Here is a 10,343-nt window from a genome sequence, read left to right as displayed (position 1 = left end):
AACAATCAAAAAAAGGGGGGTTAGTTACAAAAAGAGTTTTAATTTTGAACAAAGCATTTGTTCAGGGCAACTCAGACTTTTATTATAGACTGCATTGAATTCCACTCAGAAAACTGTACAAAGTTACTTTTCGCCCTTCAGCCACACTTCGTATGACAGGTTAGTCATTTACAGAATCACCGTAACAGCGCAAATCAAATGACAAACTATCTTGAGTTCTTTGGGGAATTTCTCTTCCGGTTTCCAGGGTCGACGCCAGAGAATTTTTATAGGGGTGGCGAAACCACGCCAGAAAATGTTTTTTTAAATAAAATTTTAAATCTCATACATATTAATTTATAATATTTATATATGGGTTATAAAAAAATAGTCTTATTTTATTTTTGGGATATCAAACTGACGACAAGATAATTACAAATGTACACCACACTTTTTCATATTTTTATTCATATCTTCCCTTTTGGGAAATTGACTTTCTGTGAAAGCGGAACTGAAATGACATTATGAAACATTTTTCTCTACAGGTGCCGTATTCGGAATCTCATCGCTGCTGGTCCGCAGTTATTGCCCCAGAACGGCTCCGTCTCAGGCTGCGGGCTTTTGCATTTTGTTTTTGGCGAACCACTCATTGCTTTTATCTTCCGCTATAGCCTAAAAAAAAAACACAAGTGGAAAAACAGAAAAATCACAGTATACAACCAAAAATGTAGACTGCTTAGCCTAAAGAGAGAAATTTGAAATAATTCCAACCTTATCAAGCAGTTCGTTTCCTCTGGGATCCACAGCAGACAGCTGCCTGAACGCCTCATCTCCCACAAAACAAATTTCATGCCCGTCCTAAAATAATAATAATAATAATAATAATAATAATAACAACAATAAAAACACGCTTACTATTTCCACTTTGATTATTTTGAAAAAGATTGCAACATTATTTGAATAAATAAAAAAATTTAAAAAAACCACTTACGGGGTCGGCTAAAATAACAACTTCGACCGTGGCTTTCCCAGGGGTGTCCAGGCTGACCAGTGGGTTGAGAATTTTTTCTTTTTCCTTTTTCATCAAGGCTTCAATATCGGGCAACTACAAAAACGGAAAACGTCTGTCACGTTTCTTCAAAAGAACCAGTCCGGAGACGGTCCAAGGAAGCGCAGCTTGCCTGCCCGCGTGGACACGAAAACGCCATCCTCCCAAACGCCGTTCCGTGATCGACCTTCCCGCCAGTGTCCCGAAGCTCGAGCTTACACTGAACAAATACAAAACATGGAAATATACCAGGCCAAACTAGTAATGTTTATGTCTTTATTATTCATTGGTAACTCACCTGAGAGTCAGAGTAACCCAACAGCACAGTGTTTTCGTCCTGACTCTCGTCCATCACCGTCATTCCCAACAGAGTGGCCCAGTAGCGGGTGGATCTCTGGAGGTCCGACACGCCAAGGCAAACCTTCTGGACAGGGTCTGCAGACAGACGATCAGTGATTATAGATGTTGGCCTATTGAAAGTGATCACACAGGGCACAGGTCTGACGGTGGACAGACACAATCTGACTAATTTGCTAATTTCGTTATTCAGGCGCCGCCGTCTCCTTCCAGAAACTTGAGTGCCAAGACGATTCATATTGCTCTAAAATCTGATAAATCAATTCAGCTTAATTCTCATTGGAAAGCATTTCATGGAGGCGGTTGTGATACATATTTTTAACTTTTTCCACATGTTACCCACTTTCAAACACCCCCAATTTACAGGTGTTTCACCAGAAAAGAAAATATGTAATTATTAAAAATGCAACATGACTTTATGAAGACCTTTTGCTAAAGAGGTCAGGCTTTATATATATGGAACCTTTAGAAAGTACGGACTGTAAGGATGGATAACAGAGCTCATAATGTAGGATTAATGTCCTGTTTTGAACTTATGATGTTGCTTTTATGTCCAGTGCTCCATATTTAAATGTTTTTTTATCTTTATGTTTGTGTTCTGTAATTTTGCTTGATTCCTGTAAAATGCATTTGAGTTTTTAGAAAAGCTGTACACAAATTAAATTTATTATTATTAGTAGTATTGGTCAGGCGTCAGCAACCTTTTCCATACTATTGCTGCTGCAAAATAAACACTCACTAGAGCAACAAATGTTTTTAAAAAATAAATATATAATACATAAAATGTTTTATGTAAACTAAGAAATTTAAGCTAAAATTTCTTTCCATTTTCAGATTTTAGAACAAAATGAATTGTCTATTCTAATAAAGAAAAAAAAGCTTTTGTAGAATGGGGCGAGTTCTTTCCATAACTGTGGAAAACGTAAAAAGATAGGCAGCATAGAGTGAAGCTAGTTACTTCTAAAAGCCTGATAGGTAGGCAGAGAGAAAGAAAGAAAAACATGCAACTTTTTAAAGAATGTGATCAGAAACTATGGATAAACAAAGAGCCACAATGGGGGAGAATCATTTTAAAGCAGAAGCAGGAGACGGTCACCGTGGGAAGGCTGCTGTTTGTCTAGAATGTAGAAAGGATATCCTCCAGGAGCCTGGATTAAATACACAGCTTCCTCCACCTGAGTCAGGGGCCACCCAAGGCGCTTGGCGTTGCTCACTGCTTGGCTGGATTGCAGGGTGAGGCCCTAAACACAGAAATGTCTTCACCGCTGCTGCTTCATTCCACAACACAGATTGCCCTTCACGATGTGTCCAAAATCCACCTTCACCCACCAAAAAGTCGTTGCCCAGCCGATACTCTCCCACCCCGTAGTTGTACGTGAGCTCCGCCACAAAGTGGTCGTCCTCCGGACCAAAGCCAACCATTGTCTTGCTCCATTTTCCGTCATAGGGGCTGAAAGATTTAAATGTGAAGAATTATTAGCCCTGTGGGTGCGAAGTGCACGCAGACTGGTGTCATTATCTACCCGTTGCAAGTTGCTTTGCATCCTTCCTCGAACTCTTCGTGTCGCAAAATCTGAAGGGAAATAGGAGAAATGCGAATGTAACTGAAGAGGATTCATAACCAAAAAACCAGCAATTTCACATCCTCAACTAAAGAGGAATTCTGTAGGGATTGTGCAAAAAAAAAAAAAAAATCCTAATCGTCATAAAACCTGAAGAGAACACTGAACAACTGACGTTAAACTTGGACGCTATGTTCGGTTCAGGTCGACTACCTTCATGCCCAGGACGTCCCGGTAGAACGTGGCACTTTTAGTTCGGTCGCCGACTTTAAAAACAAAATGTAAAGCTCGCCTCAAAGCCATGATTGCTGTTCCTTTACGCAGAGCTCGATTAAGCTTCCTGAACGATCGATTTCTCCGTCGTCGAGCGCTAAATGGAAGTGTTGCGTTCCAATTACCTCGGATTTTTCACCAACTGTTAGCAATGCCGCCTGACCAAAAAGGAGAGAAAAACAATGTTGGAACATTTGAACTATAATGCAATGTATTATTACAATAAAATTATCTTTTGACCTGATCGTTTATTAATTTAATGAGACAAAATATAAATTAATAGTTTATTAAAATACTAGAAGCTTCGATTATGTATGTACACGATGGCACCTGGGTATAGACACTGTAATTTGTGAAGATTCCGTTTTCAGTGTATAATAATTCCGTATAACTTGGTGGAGGTTTTAAGCTAGAAGACATCTAGACATGCAGTCTAGATTCCTTATAAAACCAGTTCTTTAAATTAGCACCGATTGGGAATCTTGCACACCCAGAAGTTCTTATCAGAGGTGCAATGGACAAAAGCGTCACAAACATTCCAAGAACACTGCAAATGTCAATAAAATGAGCGAAATACCAAAGACATCCTGCTCAAATTCGGTTGCAAATCATCAAAGAGAATTCGTGCTCTTTGCACAATTGCAAAAGTGACTAGAGCTGCGGTATGTTTTGTCGAGAGTTAATTTATTTACAGTAAAATGAGCTGAGGGTTGATCAAGGTTGCCATTTATGAAATGCTAAAACCGTTAATACCTTTGATAATATAAAAATGTAGTTTACGACGTGTACTTGAATGCACCATGTGGTTAGAGACCGTGGCTGACAGAGCACCTGTAGGTTTAATCGCAACTTTAACAAACAATTATATCCAACTAAATTGAGATATTAATTAAACAGTTACACATTATGGATCATTTGAAAGAAGAGCGGGTTAGTAACTTACTGGGAAAGAAAGAGTAATAATAGACGTAGAAATGCAGGTAACTTACGGTAGGTGGCGGCACCCAGCCTTTTTGTTGTAATAAAAAGTTCCTCCAGACAAGGGAAGAAGAAATTTAAAAAAAAATGGCTGCGCTCATAAGAGGCGTGATACGTCTTTTGCCCGTAGAGAAAAATGTTTTTCTTTCCACCAGAAGCGACATTATAGTGGAATCGAAGCGCTTTGTTCGCGGCCTGAGGAGGAAACCAGTCAGGGTCCTGTTTCCTGACAATGACACGGGTAAAGTTGTAAAGCAGCAGCAGCATCATCCACAGGCAGCAGAGAAGAAGAAGGCTGGGACCAGACCTACAGCTGGAGCTGGAGAACAACCCGACAGGAGCGACGCTGTTAACATGAGGAGTGAGACAGCAAAGCAACCCCATGCTAACATTACAAAGGATTCAGTAGACGGACTGCGCTATGAGAGGGCTTTACCAGGAGATAAAAGATTATCGTAAGCAGTTTCTCTACTTTAGCTTTGTTTTGTTTATTATTATTATTATTATTATTATTATTATTATTATTATTATTGGAGTGGCACAGTGGTTAACAGGTGTTGCTCCCCGGGGCTACATACCTCAACTCGGCTTTCCCGAGTTGGACCCCCTTCCTCTATTCCTTTGCGGCATGTCTTTCTCCGGACATCCTGACGGATTGACTAGTGCCGAAAAATAAAATAAAAAAATCCAACTGTTTTTCCTTTTTTCATGTCCCATAACTGTATTTTTGGGGAGAAACATCACTAATTCTCGTTTATTCATGCCGTTTGTTCTGTGGATTTCCTATAGACACTTTAGTTATTATATTGAATAACTGAATTTTTCTTTCTTTATTTATTTTTTTAAACTTTCTGTTACATTAGAACCACAAAATGACTTTTATCTTACAAAGTTTTGCATAATTGTGAAATGGAAGAAAAATGATTCATGATTCCATTTATCTCTACGTCAACTCCTCATTCATCTGTTACAATATTTTCTGTGACCGCAAGGAGGCGCTGTTGCGTGTTAACACTGTGCTACGCCAAAGACGTAAGCTTTACAAGAGATGGTAAATAAAACCGCAAAAGGAAGAAGAAAAAGCCGAACAAAGAATTTAAAACTAATACTATAACTTTTGTGTACATATACACGGCACGGAATATGAGAGCCCTTATCAGATATTGTGACCACACGATAGTAAAAATAATGAATTATACTGCTCAAGTATTTAATGTTTTTCTGTAAGTAACAGTGTGGTTACAACAGCTCTACAGAGCTTTGAAACTGACGTCACTGCGCATGACGTTTACGTCTCGCGCAGTCGCTCTGCGCCATCTTTAAAGGCCACAGAGCAAAACAAACTTTATTCCGGCGTTTTCATTGTGTTACCGACCGCAGTGAAGTTGTTTCAAGTTGGATATTGGATATTCGCGCTCCGCGGAGTAAGGGGCGTTTAGCTCAAGGTTGATCCGATTTATGAACGCTAATTCCGGCCAGCTGTTCTCTACCGCGTTCGGAGGTTCACTTGGGGACCGTCCATTTCCGAACCAAACACTCCTGTAAATAAATGCCTTGTGACAAACGGGTACAAAAAAGTGGTAATTCATGCTATAACACGAGGCACACTATCCTCCATTAAAATTTTAAGTCATATTCAATATTTTAAATAATTTTAATATTAAATATGTTTTCTTCAATAGCTTCCAAATCGTGTCCCATTAACTCAAAATCTGTGTGAAATTATTCTACTAGACTGTGTATCTTTATTACATTTTGACCCCTTTATTTAACTAATTCTATATTTTAACATTTTTATTTTTTAAATGTTCATAAAATGTATTAGCTCAGATGATCATCACATTTGTTACCTGTAATGTTCAATTGCATAAAATTCTAGGACAGGCTCTATTTCATTACATGTTCACTTCTTACAGAAATATGTTAAATACAACAAATATTTCCTTTAAGTGTGATCTATTTCATAACATTTACTTGTCACCTTTATTGTTTACTCTGACCTGTTTAATTACACATTAAACGTTTAAAGATGGGCTCTTTCATCTGGTTTGATTGTTTACATTAAATGTTTACTGCAAATGTCTGATTATATAATTGTTTACTTTAGTCACATAAAATATTGATTTAAAAATATAATCTTTCATTACATGTATGTTTATTACTTGAAATATTTTAAATATCAAATTTTTTACTTAAAATGTGATTCATCTCATCTGTTTACATGCAACTTGAAGAGCTTGAATCAAACATTTTATGAATGTTTACCACATTAAATTATGAAATGAGAGAAAACAGCCACTTCCAACTGAACACATTTTCCAACACAAATGGTTCCTGTTCCTCTACAACAGGGGTCTCAAACTCCAGTCCTCGAGGGCCGCAGTCCTGCAACTTTTAGATGTGCCTTTGCTGCACCACACCTGAATAGAATAATTAGGTCATTAAGGCTCTGGAGAACTGATCTACACAAGCAGAAGGTAATTAAGTCATTTCATTCCAGTACCTGTGGCACATCTAAAAACTACAGGACTGCTGCCCTCGAGGCCTAGAGTTTGAGACCCCTGCTCTACAGCCTTGCTGAGCTCCTCTCAGCAAGGCTGTGTTTTCATTACTTACATCTTCTGGTGGAAATAATGAAAACACAGTCTCTGTAACTTGTTGATCCACCATGGTTTTGCTGTATCGCCTCTTTAATTGACGCGCAGGTCGGGCCGATGTTGCGGCGTTTACCTCGCAGTGACCCAGATTCAGTCTGGATTGAGCTAATCCATTTCATACGTCGGTTTGCCTTGAAGAGGACATATTGGAACACACATCAGTATTAATACTGTAAATTTGATAACACTAGTAAAATAGTTTACTACACAATAATGGAATAACCTCGATGTCCACTGACAAAACTCGGACTAAAAAAAATATAAGCCCAACTTAAACAAGGTTGACCCACTTAAATTAACTCAACATAAACTGAACATGAGTCACCCGGACAAAATCATAGCAAAAAATTATGACACACCACCAACAAAGTGAATTTAGACACTCACCAGAATGGACATGTCTGGAGCAAACTCGTAGATATCTTGGGATGTTGGAGGACGTAATATCAGGACGTCTCACCGCTGACCTGGGACATTTGTCTCCTTTTCATTAGCTCCAATAGCTTAGCCTCCTCGCGTTGTTTACAGGCAGGAAAACAGTACAATGAAAGTCCGTTTTCCATCTTTTTACCGTTTTGGTTGTGTGATGGGACATTACATGAGAGGGAGTGGAGATGTTTTTGGATTTTGTTTGGGCCCAGATTGTTTTTGTTTTAGTGTTGAAGTTGTTAGTTGGAATTATGTAAATATTTTTCTAGGGATATAGTTTAGTACAAATGTTTTTCCTGTCTGGAAATGTAAATGTTGTCTCTGCCCCTTAATTAGTCCTTGTAGGAGGCAGTGCTTTAAAAGTCAGGTGGTTTAGATCAGAGGGAGATTCTCCCTCCTGTTGTTTGAATGCATGTCATGCTATGAACTGGAATTAAATGTTTGAAGAACTGCATGAAGGAAAAAAATTCATAGCTCTACAATTTCTGGATTCTCTCTGATTTCTGATCGCAAACCAACACTCTGGATATAGCTTGATTTAGATTTTTTTTTATTACCTCGCTGTGCTCGCTCTGCTTCTCTGCAGGCGGCTGGTCAGCGTTGCTCGATCCAGGAAGTTTCGGGAGCAGCAGGGTAAAATCCTCCTGGAGGGCAGGCGACTGATCTGCGACGCCCTGGAGGCCGGCGCCCGCCCTCAGATGGTGTTCTTCAGCATGGCGGATCGGCTCCGAGAGCTGCCGCTGGACAAGCTGAGGGGGGCGACGGTAGTCAAGGTCAAGTTTGAGGATATCAAGATCTGGTCCGACGTCGTTGCCCCACAGGGAGTGATCGGTAAGGATCGTTCGTCCAGTTTATGAAGATGCAGATGTGTTTAAAAAGTTCTTAATTTGATTTTGTTGTTTTTCTGCAGCCATCTTTGCCCGGCCTGATCCTGCTCGGCTCAGTTTTTCACAGAGAGGTCTGTCGCTGCCGTTGTCGCTGATATGCGACAACGTCCGTGATCCTGGTAACCTTGGGACCATGCTGAGATGTGCAGCTGCTGCTGGCTGTCATGACGTCCTCCTTACCAAAGGTAGATTTCTTCCGTAAAGTCCATTTATAGTGTAAATAGAAAAATTAATCTTAAATCTATAGGAAATATTTCCACAGTGATCAGATTTCGACATGAAAGAACACATATGGTAGGAAGCTGGTGAGTTTTGTATCCTTTACAACCTAAGAGCCAATAAAACTCATTTAGGGATACAATTGTCACAACGTTTTATCTACTGTAAGAGATTTGTCATTTTCATAGAATCAGCGTTTTATTTCTTCTTTTAGGATTTAAACTAAAGGCAAACAGATCTAAAAACATATTACTGGTACCATTTAATTGTCATTCTTTGTGGAAATTTAGTTCAGGAATGAATTGAAAAATGGCTAAAAACCACATGTTAGAATTTGCTAACATATCTGTATGTAGAAAATAACCGTTTTTAGTTTTTTGAGTCAAAGTTAAGAGGCATTATGGAAGGTCCAAAGAGCCACGACATTAAATGCGTAGACATTTAATATATATGGGTACATTTTGATTCACCATAAGAGCAATATTTATGTCAGATATCGATATCAGCCCAAACTCTCACATAAAATTTGCGCATTGTTTAAAAGTTCTACATGACTTTTAGAGACTGTCAGAGAGAAGAAAGTCTAACAACCACAGTCGGACAAACGACGTGATGATTTTATACAAGTTATAACCATCTATAAATCTAAAAAATGCAAATATTTCTCAATTTTCACATCGTTTTTTTTCTTTTCAATATAGGAATTCTAATCGTTTCATTGACTTGTTAACAGGTTGTGTTGACGTTTGGGAGCCCAAAGTCCTGCGTGCAGGAATGGGCGCCCATTTCCGACTCCCGGTTTATCCCAATCTGGACTGGGACGAGATCAGAAACCATCTCCCTAAATCGGTGACTGCGCACGTGGCTGACATAAGAGACACTGACGACGAAGACGGTACCAACAAGCTGTCCAAGCCGGGAGATTACGGTTGGGTCAGCACGTCACCTAGAAGGAAAACTATCGAGTACGAGGAATACGATTCGGACTCCGATTCCGACTCGGAGGACGAGGGTCTTTCCCTCCCCAGAGTGGAAACCAAACTGTACCACGAGAACTGGGCCCAGAGTCCCACGGCTCTGGTGATAGGCGGAGAGACACGCGGCCTGAGCACAGAGGCGGTGCAGCTAGCTGAGAAAACCGACGGCTCCAGACTCTTTATTCCCATCGTCTCAGGCGTGGACAGTCTGAATTCAGCCATGGCCGCCAGCATCCTTCTGTTTGAGGGCAGGAAGCAGCTGTCCATGCTTCTACAGACTGCTGGGAAGAAGAGGCAGTCTAAGGCTGAGAGGAAGTTCTCATGAATAAGCTGAATAGAGTGTGTAAACTGTATAATTATGAGTCCTGTAATAAACCCATAAATTTAAACTGAAGATCTACTTTCTCCTATTTTAAAAAAAAATAGTGTTTCAATAAAAGTTCACCTTTTCCTGACCTCAGAATCCTGGAATCCTTTTGAAAACAGAAGCAACTACTCTCAAGGCCGGTTCAAAGGTCAAACTTCGTCTGCAGCTCTTCAGAAATTTCTATGATAAAGACAAAATGTGTTTGTTCAGACAACCAAATTTTTGCTGTGTCGGTAAAAAGAAAGTATACTCTTAATTTGAGGGGGTTTTGCATCAGGACAAAACGATTTGGTATGAACAAGTCATTTAGAAAATTTAACAATGGTATTATTCTGCCCAGTGTCTGTGAAGCACCTTTTATCCTACAAAAAATCTGTTGCTCTATTAGCGGTTTTCCAATTATTTCTTGGCTCTTAGACCCTCCGCATTGGCTATTAATAACTTTAGCTAACAATAAGAACCAACTGTTTTAAATATAGAGAAAATGCAGGAATCCTTGGAATAATTTAACTGCAATGCCACTATTGAATTTGAAACTTAATATCAATATTTTTAGATCCAATTTGTGTCTTTAGGTTGGAAACTGTGTGGCATGTTAACATTCCATGAA

General features: G+C 39.3%; 2 protein-coding genes across 2 annotated transcripts; one reads left to right on the top strand and one right to left on the bottom strand.

Annotated features, from left to right (window-relative positions):
- Nucleotides 1–367: 367 nt before the first annotated feature.
- Nucleotides 368–3,321, bottom strand: glod4 (glyoxalase domain containing 4). Its single transcript, XM_028045111.1, has 9 exons — nucleotides 3,160–3,321; nucleotides 2,908–2,957; nucleotides 2,714–2,834; nucleotides 2,481–2,625; nucleotides 1,326–1,462; nucleotides 1,161–1,247; nucleotides 971–1,084; nucleotides 751–837; nucleotides 368–651 (listed from the first exon to the last, which is right to left on the bottom strand). Exons 1-9 carry the CDS (start codon nucleotides 3,247–3,249, stop codon nucleotides 586–588), a joined length of 897 nt encoding a protein of 298 aa, XP_027900912.1. The 5' UTR covers nucleotides 3,250–3,321; the 3' UTR covers nucleotides 368–585.
- A 934-nt stretch (nucleotides 3,322–4,255) lies between these two features.
- mrm3a (mitochondrial rRNA methyltransferase 3a) lies at nucleotides 4,256–9,821 on the top strand. The gene is made up of 4 exons (XM_028045515.1): nucleotides 4,256–4,652; nucleotides 7,870–8,114; nucleotides 8,194–8,355; nucleotides 9,123–9,821. The coding sequence occupies exons 1-4, from the start codon at nucleotides 4,285–4,287 to the stop codon at nucleotides 9,689–9,691; spliced, it is 1,344 nt and encodes a 447-aa protein (XP_027901316.1). The 5' UTR covers nucleotides 4,256–4,284; the 3' UTR covers nucleotides 9,692–9,821.
- The last annotated feature ends 522 nt before the right edge of the window (nucleotides 9,822–10,343 follow it).

This window comes from Xiphophorus couchianus, chromosome 18 (assembly GCF_001444195.1).
Source record: "Xiphophorus couchianus chromosome 18, X_couchianus-1.0, whole genome shotgun sequence".
NCBI lineage: Eukaryota > Metazoa > Chordata > Actinopteri > Cyprinodontiformes > Poeciliidae > Xiphophorus > Xiphophorus couchianus.
Note: the sequence above shows the minus strand (reverse complement) of the source record. Positions and strands in the feature narration are given on the sequence as shown.